Here is a 20,740-nt window from a genome sequence, read left to right on the forward strand (position 1 = left end):
CGCGGCACCGTCGATTCGATTTTTTTATTTTTATAAAATCATTTAGTTCAGTTAGAGAACAGACACTATTAAACTGACTGTTTCTGCTGAATAAACCGTGAGCTGAACGAGAGTCGCAGCAGGAGTCAGACCTCATTCATCACGAGAGCGAGGAGCTGACAAGATGGAGGAGTATTTGGTGTCAAAGTGAAATGTAAAAACGCCTATTTAAGTGAATTTGTCACTGATTTGTTGTTGTGTTTTCATTAAGAAAAATAGGCTAATGAACTAATTCAAGCAGTCCGCCCCGAATTGTCGCTAATTTAAAAGCAAAACTAAAATGCACACGGACAGAACAGAGTGAGCGTTTTCAGTTCATTACATTCCTATGGGAAAACAGAACGAGCGTTTTCAATTCATTCCTATGGGAAAACGCTCGCTCCGCGGACGTGCGCATTTTAGTTTCGCTTTCAAATTAGCCCCAATTCTGGTAGATTGCTTGAATGGTGAACTGTTATATGAAAAACACAACAATCAAACAGTGAGTGCTGCTCCGCACCATTATGAATGCCCATGCAGACGCATGCACTTCTGCCTTTAAATTAGAAATTTAAAAGCCCCCGCTGGTGACACCGGTATTACCAGTGTTGTCACACACCGATCAACCAGTGGGAAAATATCCTCACCGTCACATCCTTAGTCAGGAATAAATTACGAACACAGCGTGTAACCTTAGTCACGAACACAGCGCGAGTGTCACAGAAAGTGTCCGGCTTCACGTCTCAGTGACGACTCTCTCCGTCGGTTCATCAACACACCTCACGTCTGGTAGTCAATTCCTGTCCCGGAGTCGATTCGGAAACTAGTGCGCACAAACCAGCAGGAGTCCGGTCACTCTTTAACTTTCACTTTAATAATAATCTTCTTTAAAATGAGACCAAACTTAAGTCTGTGCTCCCAAGCTTCACATTTCTATGACAGTTTTTGACACGGATATTTTTGTCCACAGTGGCCCTGCAACTGTTTTTTATTGTGGAGGTGCGGACAGAAGAGTCAAGTCAAGTCAAATATATTTATATAGCGCTTTTCACAACACAGATTGTATCAAAGCTGCTTCACAGTATCAATCAAAACAACTTAACAATGTTTGTTTATTACTGGAAAAAAAGACATCCTAGTTTGGTAGAGCTGATCAATGGTATGATTGGTTAATTAATTTGAATTTCAGAAAGAGTCTGAAATTCTTGTGTGTTTTTTCGTATTCGTCATTCGGTGGCTCTGAATTATCAAAACACATTCTGGAAATGCTTGCTTCGGGTGCGAAAAACACCGAAAATCGACCCGATCCAAAAAAGATTGTGACGGACGAAGGTTTCGGAGGCAGTGTGTAGAACGTGATTGACACAAAGTGAGGTCGTGTTTATTTTTGAACGTGCGAAAAGTTCTGACTCTGTGTGCAAGGACCTTAAATATTGTGCATCAATTAAAAAACTGTTACAGGTCCATTATAGACAAAAAATGTGAGGCTTGGGAGCACAAACTGAAGTTTGGTCTCATTTTAAAGACCCTTGGCAGATTATTGTCTAAAGACACACTTTCCTCATCAGCACCAGCACTTACCTTTTCTGCTCTATATTATTCTATTTGTTTTGTTTTTCTGATAAAAAAAAAAAAACCTTGCGATGTGTTCTGTGCCAGACTAACTGTGTGTGTGTGTGTGTGTTCCAGCTGCGTAACGTGGGCTCCGGCCTCTGCATGGAGAGCAAGCACTTTTCCTCGGGATCCCCGATCCGGCTGGAGAAATGCCTGAAGGAGCGAGGCGAGCCGAGCTGGAGTCACGGGCAGGTGAGAGTCGCCGCTAGCACAGATCTATGTCATCACAAAACCCATCATCATCCGCACCAACGTTTTTTGACCAATTTTCAAAGCCGCACCCGCCCGCCGTCCGTGAATGTTTTCAGGTCTGGGCGATGCTAGGCGCAGCTGACGCGAGAAAGCTCTCGCCTGTTCTGGAAAGGAGACTGAACCAACGCAGGACAGATATTTAAGGCTACAGTCCTTACTAGTATAGTCTATTGGGGACAACAATAAATAAATAGCCTAAATAAAACGCACATCTGCAAACCTGACCTTACCTGACTAGGCTACTGTACAATGTTATCATTGTAATAAAAAACGCAATTTGCCACGTGATTTCAACATGCTGCTATTTAGCCTACTGCTAATTAATGCCTATTGCACTTTATTTTTTTGCAAAAAGAAAGAAAGCTTGAATAAAATAACATATCATTCACATTATTGGCTAATTAACTCTCCGCACTGTCATGTCAGGGCGACGACTGGGACGAGTCTGTTCTGAAGACTCTAGTTAATGATGTCATGTGAAGAGAGCGCGTCTTTTTCAGGCAGTGCGATTCATTTATCTCAGCAGGCCAAACAATCTTACAAGAAGCAAACAATGGAGCCTCGATATTAAAGAAATTACTCTATTCATCCCGAAATCCGCTGTAAGTCCACCGCACAACAGTGCAACGTGCACATGCACATTTATAATTGTCCATAACAACCCCAAAACGTCCCTGCTTGCCTTGCACATCTCATTAATGGGCAGTTTTCCGACTATTTTTCTTACGTTCTTGTTTTGCTGTGGATGATATTGAGCTTGTAGAAGTTTAGCTCTTGCGTTCTTCTGAACATCTCGCGCTGCCATGGCCTGATGTCATTTCTGAGTCTTATCACTCCATAATCTCTCTCTCTTGTAAATGCTACACTGACTGGCTGTTTTAAAATATAACTAATATCAAAACAAAATAACCCAGGCAGTCTCATCTACGAGACGTGCAGGCTTGGCTCATAGCTTGTGTGTGTGTGTGTGTGTGTGTGTGTGTGTGTGTGTGTGTGTGTGGGTGTGTGTGTGTGTGTGTGTGTGTGTGTGTGTGTGTGTGTGTGTGTGTGTGTGTGTGTGTGTGTGTGTGTGTGTGTGTGTTTGCTCAGTGAAACATCCGAAAACACCAATTCCGCGACACAATGAACCTTTATTGATATCTGTGTATGAATCAGAGAATGCCTTTTTTATGTGCCAAAAGAAACAACAGGCAGGAAAAAATGATTCAAATAAATAAATAAATAAATATCCTAATGTAATAGGCTTTGGCCTAATAGCCGCCTATGTTTTGGCAAACAGTTGAAATAAATAAATAAAAACGGCACAGGCTACATTTTCTTCAGCATTATTGCTCCGAGAGTGTCAACCTACCTATTAAAGAATGGCTTCATTGATACTTCAGTTCAAAAAGCGGGCATTCCAGGATTCTCAGGATGCTTAGAACACATCAGTGTTATCTGGCAACGAATTCAATCAGCTAAAAAGGAGAGGAAGGAGCTCCACGTGACATTCCTGGATTTGGCTAATGCATATGGTTCAGTGCCACATGAGCTTCTTTGGGCATCATTTGATTTTTTTCAGGGTACCGATGTCGATAACAAATTTAGTGAAAGCCTATTTTGGAGATTTGCAATTTAGTTTCTCAACTCCAGAATTCAGCACTACATGGCAATGCTTAGAGGTTGGAATAATGGCAGGATGCACCATTTCTCCACTGGCTTTTCCCATGGCAATGGAAGTAATCATTAGGGCATCAAAATGGGTAGTAGGAGGAGAGCGCTTGGCTTCTGGGATGCGACTACCACCAATCAGAGCATACATGGATGACATCACAACCATGACTACAACGGTAGCCTGCACTAATCGGTTATTGGGGAAGTTAACAGATAATATTGAATGGGCACGAATGCAATTTAAGCCCTCTAAATCAAGGAGCATCTCCATAATTAAAAGCAAGGTAGTAGATAAAACATTCTTCATTAATGGTGAGGCAACACCAACAGTTTCTGAGAAGCCAGTGAAGAGTCTAGGGAGATGGTACGATGGGGATCTAAAGGACACAGTTCGAGTGGGAGAAGTTAGACGACAAGCAGTGGAAGGGTTGAAGAGCATAAACAGCTGTGCTCTACAAGGCAAACTGAAACTCTGGTGCTTTCAGTTTGGTCTACTGCCGAGGTTGCTGTGGCCACTGACTGTGTACGAGGTTTATTTGACAACAGTGGATAAGCTGGAAGTGTTAATAAGTTCATACATCAGGAAATGGTTGGGAGCTCCACGCTGCCTCAGCAGAGTGGGACTTTATAGTAAAGGAGTATTGCAGCTGCCAGTCTCTGCTTTAACCAAGGAGTTTAAGTGTGCCAAGGTCAGACTGGAAATGACTTTAGCAGAGTCACGCGACAAATGTGTAAGGGAGGCAGCCCCTGTGGTAAAAACTGGTAGAAAGTGGTCAGCAAAGAAATCTGTAGTAGAGGCAAAGGCTCACCTTCAAATTGGTGATATCGTGGGACAGGTACAGCATGGAAGAGGGAGTTTTGGGCTCAGTTTAGCTCCTCCTAAATGGCAAAAGGCAGGCCCAGCCCAGCTCCTCCTAAATGGCACAAGGCAGGCCCAGCTCAAAGGAGGAAGCTGGTAGTCAACGAGGTGCGAAAGCAGGAGGAGAGGATGAGATGTATAAAGGCCATTTCCCAGGCCAAGCAGGGAGAGTGGATGAGATGGGAGAGTGTGGAACAACGAAAAATGGGGTGGCAAGACCTTTGGTCAATGGAAGAGAGTAGGATCAGTTTCCTTATTAGGCCAACATATGATGTTCTCCCATCACCGCAGAACCTAAACCTCTGGGTAGGAGAGGATCCCTCTTGTCCTTTGTGTTCATCACCTGCCACATTAAGGCATTTTGACAGGATGTAAGGTGGCTCTTAGCCAGGGTCGGTTTACTTGGCGCCATGACCAAGAATTGCGATGTTTGGCTTTAGCATTGGAAGGCAAGCGTAGTATGACCAATAAGTTGTCGCCTGTTCTAGCAAAACATTACACGCAGAAGACAATATTCCTCCGCCCAGGCGAGCAACCACTAAGAAAAGGTGCTAACACCAATTCTCGCCCAGGACAACTGGAAGCTGCTAGGGACTGGAAGATGCTGGCTGATCTTGATCAACGGCTTATTTTTCCACCTGAGATTGCCACCACTAACCTACGACCAGATATTGTTTTGTGGTCTGGATCAGCACGCATTGTTCAACTGATAGAGTTAACAGTGCCATGGGAGGATGCGGTAGATGAGGCATATGAGAGGAAGAAACTGCGGTATCCTCATCTGGCCACTGAAGCAGAACAGCGAGGATGGAGAGTCCAGGTTTATCCAGTGGAAGTGGGTTGTCGAGGTTTTGTGGCACACTCTACAACCCGGTTCCTCAGAGACGTCGGATTCAGTGGCCAAGAGTTGCGTCGCACAGTAAAGAACTTATCTGAAGCAGCAGAAAGGAGCAGCAACTGGCTGTGGTTGAGACGGAAAGATTCTGGCTGGCTGTGTACAGGCCGCCATGCTACGGTTTCGTAGATTTCTTGAAAACTTGAAGAGTCTGATGGTTTATTTGTATAGGTTGTATAGTATTTACAGTCATTACGTTCCTGTGTATATTGCATGAATGGCGGGTGGTTGGGCAGATATTGTGTTTTGTGGTAGGTGGTATGCCATACGGAACCGTTGCCACTGAAACTGCATATTAACGCACCAGTGGGGCTCGACAGCCTTAGTCAAACGGGTTGGCGCGTATGGTTGGGTTGCGGAGAGATTGTGAGATTGTGGTTAGGTCTCAGCAGCAAGAGGGATGTAGAGGTCAGTAAGCTGGGCTGAGTTGAGTGGGGGACGGAGGGGGGTGACTCTGGGACGCCAGGGTCACTGTCGAGCCCTCTTGAGGTGTCGTGGGCTAGTCGACGAAACACTGAGGACGGAAGGTGCCCACTTGAAGACCCTAGAGATGTTCCCTACTCCGCTCAATCCAGAGGGTTGTTATGGGGGGACCGCACTGTGGTTGCAGCCGTTGTGTGTGCTGAAGCGTATTAACGCTAGACAGAAGGAGATTCACGTCACCAGATGGAAAGAACCGTAAATGGATGGAGAAGCATAGGTTACTGTAAAGCTACGTCTTAGTTGGTGATTATCTTGCCGAAAGCCGAGTACAAATCAGCATGAAGTTTTAACACCTACTCTCGTGTAATGGAAATCTGCCATCCCTGTTTGAACAAACTATGCAAAACTAAATTGCCTATATCGGGGGGGTCAAATGGAAAAGTCTATGCCTCAAACAGCCCATGGACTTTAGATCATCCCCACAAACTTAAATTATAATGAAATACGCCATCACAGTCGCGACAAACAAATTCTGGCAAAACAGCCTTACGTGCAGCCTATCAGAGATCCGGAACATAAATGCGAAGCCAAATAATTAAGACACAATATATCTAGAATAGAATAGGCTAAACCAATATGAACGTAACCATCAGAATTATTCAGTGGACCGAATTTAACGTAATAGCCTAGGCCAGGGGCTGGCAACCTAAGGGTTAATCCTGTGTATGTCTCAGTAGCCTATCTCCCACATGCATATACATCTACATTTTGATGTACTAATTCCTCGTAAGAACAGCTTGTTTTATTAAGATAGGAATTATAAATACTATTAAAGTGTGAGAAGTCAATGAAAGCGATCAGCTCTAACAAACCATCAGCCCATCAGCACACACACGTTACCGACTGACCGCTTGTTCCGCTGTAAATAGTTAATGCTTTAAATTTCAGCTAAGTATACAGTCCTTATTAAACATGCCATACATATTAAACTGACTGATGTGTGTGGAAGCTGGTCACCTCATGTGTTTTCTCTGATCGCAGAGCTTTCCAATCGTGAGGTAATGCCCTCCGACAGAGAGGATTGCTTTTAATATTCCAGATCAAACTGAACAAAATGCATTGCTTGTTGAAGTCACATATATGTACATTTTACTCCTGCCAAAATGTTGAAAAACGAACACGTGAGCGTGCGTTATAGCGGCACACCGAAAGATTAGCTCACATCCTGAAGCTCAACACACAGCTGTCTTCATTAAAATAGTGACACTACATGATATTACCAGTGCTGATGCCACTCTAGAAACTAGCTAATGATAAATTAAATGCAGCTCATATCTTGCTTTCATTGAGGTGAATTTGCATATAGCCTGGGAATTAAAGATTACATTTTTTTTATATTTGCGTGCGGAGATGCAGTTATGTTGCCAAGTGTAAGGGGAACACTTTTAACAAACCGGATAGCAAATAAAGTCATGAATAAAACACTCGATGACCAGGTGTAAAATCTGTTCTTTATTTATTTATACAGGTAAGTTGACAGAGAGCAAGTTCTCATTTACAGCAACGACCTGTGTAAAATACAGCCTTTTTAAATTAAAAGCAATTAAAAAAGAAAGGCCAGAACAGTCACATAAAACAAACCCAGTCAGTAATAAAATGATCCTTAAGCAAACGTCTAAAATGCCATAAGGACACCAGATCATCTAGTTTAATAGTACATTGTAATTCATTCCAAATGTGAGCGGCAAAACAACTAAAAGCCGATCTACTCAATTCAGAGGAGATCTGAAAACAAAGATGACAAATCTGAAACTAATTTCATGAGAAATATTTAAATTTCTGTACAATTTCTATGTTAGCCATTATTAACATTTAAAATAGGTTTGTGTATTTATAGTATTTATTTATGTTTTTAATTGATTTTAATTTATTTTTTGGGGGGGGGGGTATATGGGATGTGGCACAGTGATGAATTAGGAAACTTAAAAAAGGCACTTTATAACAAAAGGGTTAGGGTTAGGGTTAGGTTTGACCCCTGGCCTAGGCAGAGTAGGCCGGTCTATCGTGTTAGACAAGTCTAAAATCTGCTCATAGACTAGTCTAATGCAAGTTAGACTGTTTCACAAAAATAAAGACTGACTTAATTTAGACCAAAACACTTACACCCCTTAACCCAGGCTAACCCAGGTCTAAGATTCTGTTACCTTGGCAACCAGCAGTAACAATCAGTTACAGTACAAACAGCCCAAAGCAACCTCCTCCTGTTTTTAGGATATTTCCTCTTAAATATTGCTTTTTTGGCATCTTGTACCATGTTTTTGTATCTTTTCTGTACGTCTCAACGCTCGGATTAACGCTGTGAACTGTCGTATCTTTTTCCAAATTAAACATTTCTTCTTGCTACTACATTCTCCACTAAATTCCCCAAGTAAAATGTGCTATCTACTATATCTAAGCCATAGTCAAAGTCTATCTTTGTGAAACTGCTCATGAAGGTTTCCGCTAGTGTTCAGGGTCGGGTCAAACTGCACCGTTGTGTTCCAGCTTCCACTGACTGATGTAGTGCCTCGTAGTGCCCCTTGGTCTGGTGGTTTGCTGAATATTTACTTAATTGTGAGCGTTTAATTTACAGTCAGTCCTGCTCTACCATGTCAAAGACATCGGCAGTGTGGCAGCATTTTACAAAAATAGATAACGGAATAAAAGTCGAATGCAAGGTTTGCAAGCAACAGTTTGCACATCAAAGCTCGGCTACAAACATGGCTTATCACCTAAAACCGGTGCGCTAACTCTTCTGCGTTAGGGTGCCCCGTCTGTTTTGAGTAGGCTATAAGAACATATCAGAATATGGCACATGTTTAGTCTAATACTCGTTGTATAACTGCAGGCGCACCCGCCCGATAGCATCCTCCACACACACACACACACGCTTGATCTTAATCCTCCTCTATCATCCAAACGCAAAAATAATCTCACGGAAGGAATTGTCGACTTTTTTAATTAAAGTGTGTGTTTAAGAGTAAAAGCTTTAAGTTAATAGTCTATAGGTGTCTCAGCCTCGTGAGGACATGCACAGAGCGGCTGATAGTGTCTGTCAGTTATTATAACATATGACAAAAACAATTGTCTAAATTATGTTGCGTATTCCTCAACAGTTCCTGTGCTGATATCACTAGTTGACACAGTACTATTTTCGGAAATCATAGGCTATATTGCGCAGGTGCACGTGATGCAACGATTTAATATACTGCAAATAGCCTCCTAGTTTTTTATGTTTATTTATAATTCATTTAGGCAGACAAGGCTACCAAGTACAGCGCAGCTAATTCATCTAACGCTTTTTTTTTATCTAAACCCCCCCCCCCCCTTTTCTTTGGTTGATTACAGGCCTAGAGCGGGCACATATCAGGAGTGCACAGGTCCACACATGCTTTGCTTTTAGTCTATTGGGATCTCGACGGATGAAACTCGAGTTTGGGTTTAGCACTCGTGTTAGACACTCACGTCTCGTGACTTCATGAACATCAACAGCTTCACAGGTTTTATAAATGACAGCGTCTGCACTGTCCTCCTGATTCACCACTTCATAAAACTTCATTGCCATCTCTGATAATAAACAAACAGCTCGCATAGATGATGAAAATGTGACTATTTTAAAGTGTGCTCGTTTTTTTTCGGATGTAGGTAACAATATTTTACAATGTATATTTTTTTCATCTGATTGGTTCAACCGCCACCCGCCCGCATTTAATTAGAATAAGTTCTCGACACATCATCCGCTGTAACCGCCAACCGCACATCTCTACCGCTCATACATGAGTATTAATAATAGTAATAATAATAATGTGTGTTTGGCTGTCCCGCAGGTGTTCACGTTCGGGTGGAGGGAAGATATTCGTGTTGGAGACCCGTTACACACTAAGAAGGTGTGCTTCGACGCCGTGTCCCACAACAGCCCCGTCACTCTCTACGACTGCCACGGGATGAAGGGCAACCAGCTGTGGGCCTACCGGAAGGTGCTGACCTGCACGCACACACTCGGCTGCACTGTTCTCCTGTCTGCTCTGTACAGCTGTATAATAATTAATGCGCAGAATAAAGGGGCGGGGCCTGGTTGAGTTAGTTAGTAGTGTGTTAAGCTGGCGGTTATGGAAAGGGGCGGGACATTTCCCAAACACACTCGAAGCGCTCGACCAATCACAACACAGTGCTCCAGCCGACCAATCAGAGCACAGTGTGCTTTTCAGAAGGAGGAGCTTCATAGAGACAGGAAGTAAACAGAGCGTTACTGACAGACTGGGAAGAGAGGAGCCGCAACAATGGAGAATATGAGGAAAATAAGGTACTCGAGGCTGTGCTGTATCGTGAATAAGTCGTGTCGTGCCAAACAACCCCTTCAGCCGTGACTTACTCACCACACAGCACTAGCCCCGAGTACCTTATTGCTTTTATAAAACCGTTACCACACAATACTAATGTTAAAGCCATAAAAATATGTATCAATGCAACTTTCATGAAGTAAAATCACTAAAAGCCTTTCTTCCGCTTGGAAAAAATAGTCCCTGACCGTGAACAGCAGCAGATGTTACATTATTCCTCCACTAGATGGAGACAATACGACATGTCTTTATAAGTGAGTCAAGACTTTTATATTGAAACGACTGAAAGTTGTTGTGAGAAGCAAGATGCAACTGACAAATGACTAGCATGTCACAGGAAAACTCCTGAACTGTTAAAAGGACAAGATATCCAGCGGACATTTAAACGTATATTTTATTATGAATATAGTCTGACCTGAAGTTAATGCTAATCTACTGTAAATGCAGGTACACACACTTACTCACTCACAATACTCACTCTATACACTTCAATGAGAACAAACATGTTTGCGTTGCTAAGAGTGGTTGCTAGGGGTGTTGTGTAGTGATGCATAGAACCGTTGGGTGAAGCGGTTTATTGTGAATAAAGCACAGCTATTGACAGAATCAAGAATCAAGAACTGGAACTAATCGTTTTATAAGGGGAAAATAATCAACATTCAAGCATGAAAACCTGTTCTAGTAGAGATCTAGACAACATCAACACATGGAGAAGAGGCACTTTGAGGGCTTTTCATGCTCAAACAGCAGCGTTACACACTACAGAAAGATGAACATGGAAAAAAGCATGTTCTCATTAGAGTCGGTACTGAAATTTTAAAAATCTGAGGCTTTGAGCGCTGTTGAGCGGAATCGTGGACGCCTCTGATTGGCTGTTTTGTTCACGCGCTCATCATATATGTCTGTGATGGGCTACAATGATCAGCGCATGGGAGCGTTTGAGAGCACACCCAAGTGTTTTAAGGTTTTTTTAAAACGTGAGTTTCAAACGCTCGCGTGTGTCAGTGTAAGCACTCGCTGGAGAGCGTCATTGATGCACATTTACAACATGTTTTTGAAGCGCTGATCATTGTAGCCAATCACAGACATATATGATGAGCGCGTAAAAGCGGCGCATTTTTTTAAATTTCAGGGCCGACTCTGTACTTTTGCAACACTAGTTAAGGTTCTGTGAGCAAATGATAATGTGTGTGTGTGTGTGTGTGTGTGTGCGCAGGATAAGAGCATCTATCACCCCGTCAGTAACAGCTGTGTGGACTGCAGCGCTGCACAGAAGCGTATCTTCATGAACTCCTGCGACTCCTCGTCTCTCAGTCAGCAGTGGCTCTTCGGGAACACCAACGCCACAGTCCTGGACTCCTTCAACCGCGGCCAGTGACCCAACCCTGCGGCGGAGCTCGTGGACACACACCTCTCGTGCCTTTCCTGAACTCGTGCGTCTGATCGTCTGCGGGCGCTGGAACCGTCTTCATCTCAGTGCTAACTTCCACTCCTGCTGCTAATGCTACTGTTGAGGACAGAGAGCGGGTGTTTGCAAGGCTGCGCGTTAGTGATGTTCCTCAACCCCTTCAGACTGTGTTTCTGTGATAAAGGGCCCATCACACACCAGGCGCATTCGGGTTTTGCTAGTTTCAGCCCGACGCAGTTTTCATTTTCACGTCCTGCGACACGTTGTTTAAATAGCAAATGCATTAGCGCTCATCTGTGGCCCATGGGCTGCTGGTCTGAGAGCGAGTGTGTGTTCAGGCGCATTGTTGGAGCGTTGCTATTTTGAGGAACTGAAATAGACTGAGCCATTGACCAACTGAAACCCGGTCTAAAGTCAATGGCGCAGTATTTTATTTGTTATTTAAAGAGTGTGTTAGTAATATGAGCTTATTGGCGGGTCGCAACGTGTGTACACTCTGCTTATTATTACACACACACACAGAGCTTTAACCTCGCGCACGAGCACATCCGTTTCCTCGCTAGAGAAGCGTTCAGTTTTTCCGCTTGCTAATTCCGTCGTGTAAATAGCAAATCCGCCATGACGCGAACGCAACTGGCTTTTAAAATTAATGAGAGATGAGACTCTGATTGGTTTATTTCACGTTACGCTCAAAACACACCCATTACTCATTAAGAGAATACGCCCAAAACACAGCCATTACTCATTAAGAGAATACGCCCAAAACACACCCATTACTCATTAAGAGAATACGCCCAAAACACACCCATTACTCATTAAGAGAATACGCCCAAAACACACCATAACTCATTAAGAGAATACGCCCAAAACACACCCATTACTCATTAAGAGAATACGCCCAAAACACACCCATTACTCATTAAGAGAATACGCCCAAAACACACCATAACTCATTAAGAGAATACGCCCAAAACACACCCATTACTCATTAAGAGAATACTCCCAAAACACACCATAACTCATTAAGAGAATACTCCCAAAACACACCATAACTCATTAAGAGAATACGCCCAAAACACACCCATTACTCATTAAGAGAATACGCCCAAAACACACCCATTACTCATTAAGAGAATACTCCCAAAACACACCATTACTCATTAAGAGAATACGCCCAAAACACACCCATTACTCATTAAGAGAATACTCCCAAAACACACCCATTACTCATTAAGAGAATACGCCCAAAACACACCCATTACTCATTAAGAGAATACGCCCAAAACACACCCATTACTCATTAAGAGAATACTCCCAAAACACACCATTACTCATTAAGAGAATACTCCCAAAACACACCCATTGCTCATTAAGAGAATACTCCCAAAACACACCATTACTCATTAAGAGAATACTCCCAAAACACACCCATTACTCATTAAGAGAATACTCCCAAAACACACCCATTACTCATTAAGAGAATACTCCCAAAACACACCCATTACTCATTAAGAGAATACTCCCAAAACACACCATTACTCATTAAGAGAATACTCCCAAAACACACCCATTACTCATTAAGAGAATACTCCCAAAACACACCATTACTCATTAAGAGAATACTCCCAAAACACACCCATTACTCATTAAGAGAATACTCCCAAAACACACCCGTTACTCATTAAGAGAATACTCCCAAAACACACCCATTACTCATTAAGAGAATACTCCCAAAACACACCATTACTCATTAAGAGAATACTCCCAAAACACACCATAACTCATTAAGAGAATACTCCCAAAACACACCATAACTCATTAAGAGAATACTCCCAAAACACACCATAACTCATTAAGAGAATACTCCCAAAACACACCATAACTCATTAAGAGAATACGCCCAAAACACACCCATTACTCATTAAGAGAATACTCCCAAAACACACCATTACTCATTAAGAGAATACTCCCAAAACACACCCATTACTCATTAAGAGAATACTCCCAAAACACACCATTACTCATTAAGAGAATACTCCCAAAACACACCCATTACTCATTAAGAGAATACTCCCAAAACACACCCGTTACTCACTAAGAGAATACGCCCAAAACACACCCGTTACTCATTAAGAGAATACTCCCAAAACACACCATTACTCATTAAGAGAATACTCCCAAAACACACCATTACTCATTAAGAGAATACTCCCAAAACACACCCATTACTCATTAAGAGAATACTCCCAAAACACACCATTACTCATTAAGAGAATACTCCCAAAACACACCCATTACTCATTAAGAGAATACTCCCAAAACACACCATTACTCATTAAGAGAATACTCCCAAAACACACCATAACTCATTAAGAGAATACTCCCAAAACACACCATAACTCATTAAGAGAATACGCCCAAAACACACCCATTACTCATTAAGAGAATACTCCCAAAACACACCATTACTCATTAAGAGAATACTCCCAAAACACACCCATTACTCATTAAGAGAATACTCCCAAAACACACCATTACTCATTAAGAGAATACTCCCAAAACACACCCATTACTCATTAAGAGAATACTCCCAAAACACACCCGTTACTCACTAAGAGAATACGCCCAAAACACACCCGTTACTCATTAAGAGAATACTCCCAAAACACACCATTACTCATTAAGAGAATACTCCCAAAACACACCATTACTCATTAAGAGAATACTCCCAAAACACACCCATTACTCATTAAGAGAATACTCCCAAAAGACACCATTACTCATTAAGAGAATACTCCCAAAACACACCCATTACTCATTAAGAGAATACTCCCAAAACACACCCATTACTCATTAAGAGAATACGCCCAAAACACACCCGTTACTCATTAAGAGAATACTCCCAAAACACACCATTACTCATTAAGAGAATACTCCCAAAACACACCCATTACTCATTAAGAGAATATGCCCAAAACACACCATAACTCATTAAGAGAATACGCCCAAAACACACCCATTACTCATTAAGAGAATACGCCCAAAACACACCATAACTCATTAAGAGAATACTCCCAAAACACACCCATTACTCATTAAGAGAATACGCCCAAAACACACCCATTACTCATTAAGAGAATACGCCCAAAACACACCCATTACTCATTAAGAGAATATGCCCAAAACACACCATAACTCATTAAGAGAATACGCCCAAAAAACACCCATTACTCATTAAGAGAATACGCCCAAAACACACCATAACTCATTAAGAGAATACTCCCAAAACACACCCATTACTCATTAAGAGAATACTCCCAAAACACACCCATTACTCATTAAGAGAATACGCCCAAAACACACCCATTACTCATTAAGAGAATACTCCCAAAACACACCCATTACTCATTAAGAGAATACTCCCAAAACACACCCATTACTCATTAAGAGAATACTCCCAAAACACACCATTACTCATTAAGAGAATATGCCCAAAACACACCATAACTCATTAAGAGAATACGCCCAAAAAACACCCATTACTCATTAAGAGAATACGCCCAAAACACACCATAACTCATTAAGAGAATACTCCCAAAACACACCCATTACTCATTAAGAGAATACTCCCAAAACACACCCATTACTCATTAAGAGAATACTCCCAAAACACACCCATTACTCATTAAGAGAATACTCCCAAAACACACCCATTACTCATTAAGAGAATACGCCCAAAACACACCCGTTACTCATTAAGAGAATACTCCCAAAACACACCATTACTCATTAAGAGAATACTCCCAAAACACACCCATTACTCATTAAGAGAATATGCCCAAAACACACCATAACTCATTAAGAGAATACGCCCAAAACACACCCATTACTCATTAAGAGAATACGCCCAAAACACACCATAACTCATTAAGAGAATACTCCCAAAACACACCCATTACTCATTAAGAGAATACGCCCAAAACACACCCATTACTCATTAAGAGAATACGCCCAAAACACACCCATTACTCATTAAGAGAATACGCCCAAAACACACCCATTACTCATTAAGAGAATACGCCCAAAACACACCCATTACTCATTAAGAGAATACGCCCAAAACACACCCATTACTCATTAAGAGAATACTCCCAAAACACACCCATTACTCATTAAGAGAATACGCCCAAAACACACCCATTACTCATTAAGAGAATACGCCCAAAACACACCCATTACTCATTAAGAGAATACGCCCAAAACACACCCATTACTCATTAAGAGAATACGCCCAAAACTACGCCCAAAACACACCCATTACTCATTAAGAGAATACGCCCAAAACACACCCATTACTCATTAAGAGAATACTCCCAAAACACACCCATTACTCATTAAGAGAATACTCCCAAAACACACCCGTTACTCATTAAGAGAATACTCCCAAAACACACCATTACTCATTAAGAGAATACTCCCAAAACACACCCATTACTCATTAAGAGAATACTCCCAAAACACACCATAACTCATTAAGAGAATACTCCCAAAACACACCCATTACTCATTAAGAGAATACTCCCAAAACACACCCATTACTCATTAAGAGAATACGCCCAAAACACACCCGTTACTCATTAAGAGAATACTCCCAAAACACACCATTACTCATTAAGAGAATACTCCCAAAACACACCCATTACTCATTAAGAGAATATGCCCAAAACACACCATAACTCATTAAGAGAATACGCCCAAAACACACCCATTACTCATTAAGAGAATACGCCCAAAACACACCATAACTCATTAAGAGAATACTCCCAAAACACACCATAACTCATTAAGAGAATACGCCCAAAACACACCCATTACTCATTAAGAGAATACGCCCAAAACACACCATAACTCATTAAGAGAATACTCCCAAAACACACCATAACTCATTAAGAGAATACTCCCAAAACACACCCATTACTCATTAAGAGAATACGCCCAAAACACACCCATTACTCATTAAGAGAATACTCCCAAAACACACCATTACTCATTAAGAGAATACGCCCAAAACACACCCATTACTCATTAAGAGAATACGCCCAAAACACACCATAACTCATTAAGAGAATACGCCCAAAACACACCATAACTCATTAAGAGAATACGCCCAAAACACACCATTACTCATTAAGAGAATACTCCCAAAACACACCCATTACTCATTAAGAGAATACGCCCAAAACACACCATAACTCATTAAGAGAATACGCCCAAAACACACCCATTACTCATTAAGAGAATACGCCCAAAACACACCCATTACTCATTAAGAGAATACTCCCAAAACACACCATAACTCATTAAGAGAATACGCCCAAAACACACCCATTACTCATTAAGAGAATACTCCCAAAACACACCATTACTCATTAAGAGAATACTCCCAAAACACACCCATTACTCATTAAGAGAATACTCCCAAAACACACCATTACTCATTAAGAGAATACTCCCAAAACACACCATTACTCATTAAGAGAATACTCCCAAAACACACCATTACTCATTAAGAGAATACTCCCAAAACACACCATTACTCATTAAGAGAATACTCCCAAAACACACCCATTACTCATTAAGAGAATACTCCCAAAACACACCATAACTCATTAAGAGAATACGCCCAAAACACACCATTACTCATTAAGAGAATACTCCCAAAACACACCATTACTCATTAAGAGAATACGCCCAAAACACACCATAACTCATTAAGAGAATACTCCCAAAACACACCATAACTCATTAAGAGAATACGCCCAAAACACACCATTACTCATTAAGAGAATACGCCCAAAACACACCATAACTCATTAAGAGAATACGCCCAAAACACACCATTACTCATTAAGAGAATACGCCCAAAACACACCATAACTCATTAAGAGAATACTCCCAAAACACACCCATTACTCATTAAGAGAATACGCCCAAAACACACCATTACTCATTAAGAGAATACGCCCAAAACACAGCCATTACTCATTAAGAGAATAGAGACGACTCTTTTAGACCAGCGCCGGGAGCGCCGACCATTTGTCTCGTCGTTAAACTAGCAGAAGTGGACTCGGACACTGAGAGCACTTGCGCCGTGCGCTTTACACCATTAGCTTAGATCGGTACAATAGGGCCCAAAAGCTGAGATGTGTATCAGCGTTTTAAAGGAAATGTTGTAAATGTCACATGAAGGTGATGATGTCACTGTGTTTGGAGTTGAGTTGTAGGGATGCACCATATATCGGGATCGGCCCATAATTGCTAATTGTTTTATGTTACCGTTATTGGTCAGATAAGAAGATTAGGTCGATATATTAAAGCTATTAAACGGTGGATTATTTCCTCCGTCGATTTTGATTCGTGCCTTCAGCGGGACGAGACATTATGCACTTATTACAAAAGTTTATTATAATTTATTTTTCTTTTCTTGATACTACTCAAGATTCTGATGTAGTTTTACAGTGAAGTCTATCAGTTGTAAACAATGTTCTTTACCCAGCATCTTTTTAAAGTTTTTTTATTAACCAAAACCTTGCAGAACATATACATAGTTCAACGATACACAATATTTTTATTTAAACATAGAGATTTTTATACAGCATATAACAAAAATAATTAAAAGAAATGAATTAATAAAATTAAAATAAATTTAAAAAAGTTATTAAAACCAATAAACACAGAACAACAGCATTAGATGGGATTAGAAACTGTAGACATTTTTAGAAGAAAAATAATATATACGGTCAAACCAAAAATTATTCATTCATCAAAAAAATATCAAAGATTAATAAATACTGCAACATATGTATTGCTCTTTGTTAGTTTGTGTTAGTTTATACTTTAATCAGTGTTAGCTAATGAAACTTATTGTAAAGTGTTACCGAAAAATTGATATGGAGATGTAGATTTATCGGCCAATATATCCGTTATCGATATCGGTTATCGGTATCGGTTATCGGTATCAGTTATCGGTATCAGTTATCGGTATCAGTTATCGGTATCAGGTATCAGTTATCGGTAACGGTATCAGTTATCAGTATCAGTTATCTGTATCAGTTATCAGTTATCGGTATCAGTTATCGGTATCAGTTATCAGTTATCGGTATCAGTTATCGGTATCAGTTATCGGTAACGGTATCAGTTATCAGTATCAGTTATCAGTTATCAGTATCAGTTATCTGTATCAGTTATCAGTTATCGGTATCAGTTATCAGTTATCGGTATCAGTTATCGGTAACGGTATCAGTTATCAGTATCAGTTATCTGTTATCGGTATCAGTTATCGGTAACGGTATCAGTTATCAGTATCAGTTATCAGTTATCGGTATCAGTTATCGTAACGGTATCAGTTATCGGTATCAGTTATCGGTAACGGTATCAGTTATCGGTATCAGTTATCGTATCAGTTATCGTATCAGTTATCGGTGCATCCCGACTGAGATGTGATGAACCCGTTCCTGTTTACTCTGTGGATTCTTGATTCTCACAGTCTCAGCATCAACACGATCGCCGCCTTGCAAACACTTATAATCCTTCAGGAGATGCAATTATGAATGTTCCCTGTAAACATCGAACGCTTATTAACCTGGACGTTTATCTGGGTCATTCCACAGAAATGTGTGGTTTATTATTCATCTTCTGTTTATATGTATATACACAATTTTTTGTTTTGTTTTAGTGGACATAATATTTTATTAGAAAAACTTGAAGGTGTATCAACCCTGTTAACTAGAATGATGCAAATTCAATGTCACATACAGTCAAACCAAAGATTATTCAGACACCAAGATATAACTTTTTATATGTTTTCACTAGTGTGTGCAGGACACTATAGTTCATTTATGTAAGTGAGGAGAGCAAAATAAAGTAAACTGTGACATATTATACCCAAATATTCTTCATACAGCGACTACCAGTAAAACTTATCAAACCAAAAATGATTGGGACACTTTGAGCTGATCATGTTTTGCTGAAGTGTTTTTTCTTTAATAACTAATGCACCTTTTTACAGCACAGACGGAACAACATGAAGCATTGCTTGGTGATTGGTTGAGCTAAACTGGTATTATCTAATTGTGTAGTTAAATTTAACAGCTGACAGATATTCAACATAGTTCATGTGTGAGAGTCTAACAGAAGGACGGACAAAACCAGTGAAATATCAACTGAGTTCTGCTCATATTTTATTACTATTTTCTGAGCAAATAAACTGATAATGTGAGAAATGTTGAAGGTGTCTGAATAATTTTAGTTAGACTGTACATGTGTTTTCTGTTAGGGAAAGTCTAAGATATTCAGTCCTGTTCATGTGATTTTGTACAGTAACAACACTGCAGTTGATCAGCAATGTGGAATGACCCAGCTATAAACCTCCGGGTTCTGGGATGTTTCCCACTGGTTCTCCATGATCCTGCCGGTTCTCGATCAGCACTTCCAGACGGGATCGGCTCATGTTACAGTGCTCGGTTCCTGACGCACAGTTAAACTTGAACCCAGTCCATGTGCCTTCAAACCCAGACTTTGTTATTGAAGCATTTTACCTGTTTTTACCATTGACTATTTTTGCAGATGATCTCTCAAGCACTTTTAAATGTTTCTCTAAAGTTGATCTGTCCAGCACTTTCAGAGCCTATTTTCAAGTATTAACTGTTTTGTAACTTCTGTAGATTTTAAAGGGTTTCCTAAAATGAATGATTGCTTTGCTATTATTGTTTCTGGTGGACCACTGTGTCAAAAAGCACATGCAAAAATTATTGGACAGAAATCTAATGCTGTACTTTTGACCGGAGTTGTTTGACGACCAGCTTTTGTTTGTTGAATCTGATGGTTTGGTGGGAAATCTTAGGAATGCTGGTATTTTTATACGGATGCATTAAAATGGTTCTGATGGCACATCATACATTATTATAACTGGTGTCATTTGTTCAGTTGTCATTTATTTTCATTTGAATCATTGTTTTTTTTTTCTCTCTCTCTTTTAGTACCAACACTATTGTAAAAGTGGTGTGGTCTTATTTTGAATAGATAATTATGAAGGCCACTGAAACAGTTCAACAAACTTTTTAGTTTGGAATTTTAAGGATGATACAGAGTTTATTCATTATTTTATTACAGGAATGGTGAAATTATGATCCTGCATCACAGGATTGTGGTAAACATATTACACATGAATAGAGATTAAC

General features: G+C 40.5%; 1 protein-coding gene across 4 annotated transcripts in view; it reads left to right on the forward strand.

Moving 5' to 3' along the window:
• The window catches only part of galnt10 (UDP-N-acetyl-alpha-D-galactosamine:polypeptide N-acetylgalactosaminyltransferase 10 (GalNAc-T10)), a 63,335-nt gene extending 42,863 nt beyond the window's left edge, over positions 1-20,472 (forward strand). For 3 of the 4 annotated variants that reach the window (XR_013201310.1, XR_013201311.1, XR_013201312.1), the window contains exons 11-15: positions 1,708-1,824; positions 9,581-9,730; positions 11,310-12,183; positions 17,519-18,562; positions 18,977-20,472. Coding sequence is in view for 1 of the 4 variants with exons in the window: in XM_077224908.1 (XP_077081023.1) it covers positions 1,708-1,824; positions 9,581-9,730; positions 11,310-11,471 (429 nt within the window). In the remaining 3 variants the exon portion in view is untranslated. Of the gene's footprint in view, positions 1-1,707; positions 1,825-9,580; positions 9,731-11,309; positions 15,694-17,518; positions 18,563-18,976 lie in introns of those variants that run through there. The other variant, XM_077224908.1, reaches the window with a different exon arrangement.
• Positions 20,473-20,740: the final 268 nt, after the last annotated feature.

Source organism: Siphateles boraxobius, unplaced genomic scaffold (genome assembly GCF_051911475.1).
Source record: "Siphateles boraxobius isolate OS27281-9 unplaced genomic scaffold, OSU_SipBor_1 125, whole genome shotgun sequence".
Classification (NCBI taxonomy): Eukaryota; Metazoa; Chordata; class Actinopteri; order Cypriniformes; family Leuciscidae; genus Siphateles; species Siphateles boraxobius.